We start from the raw sequence: 547 nt of genomic DNA on the forward strand, positions 1-547 counted from the left end.
ACTCCTAAACCAATAAATAAACAACGAAATAAAACAAAACAAACACACCCAAACACACAAACAAAAACCCCAACATATGAATCTAAATAAAAAAAAAAACAAAAGTATATATATATAAATATGTGTGTGTATATATATAAACCAGGACGTGAGTGTATTTACACTGCAACAAGTACTGCGGGTAGCAGCAGCATGCAGACTCATATTGCCTCGGCGTTTTGAGGATTTTCCTTTTTGGGTTGAGGAGCCAGATGAGGCATCAGGGGGGATGCCATACAGAGCGGGCGCAGCAGCACTGTCTCCGCAGCTGCTGCACTTTATACTTGCTGCTAGAGCCAGGCCCCAGCAGCAGCAGCAGCAGCAGCAGCAGCAGCAGCAGCAGCAGCAGGGGGGGGGAGCGGGGGGAGGGACAGGAGGGAAGCTGCAGCAAATACTGAGTGAAGAGAGAGAAGGAGAGATTGGAGAGGGGAAGGTACAGCTGCAGCAGCAGCAGCAGCAGCAGCAGCAGCAGCAGCAGCAGCAGCAGCAGCAGCAGCAGTTGCTGCTG

General features: G+C 49.7%; 1 protein-coding gene across 1 annotated transcript in view; it reads left to right on the plus strand.

Moving 5' to 3' along the window:
- Positions 1-268: 268 nt before the first annotated feature.
- Positions 269-547, plus strand: part of EMH_0014200 (uncharacterized protein) — a gene marked incomplete at both ends in the record, with an annotated part of 384 nt that continues 105 nt past the window's right edge. Inside the window, one exon of the mRNA XM_013500024.1 lies at positions 269-545. Within this exon, the coding sequence (XP_013355478.1) occupies positions 269-545 (277 nt within the window). The remainder of the gene's footprint in view (positions 546-547) is intronic.

This window comes from Eimeria mitis, genomic scaffold (genome assembly GCF_000499745.2).
Source record: "Eimeria mitis Houghton genomic scaffold, Emh_scaff493, whole genome shotgun sequence".
Lineage (NCBI taxonomy): Eukaryota > Apicomplexa > Conoidasida > Eucoccidiorida > Eimeriidae > Eimeria > Eimeria mitis.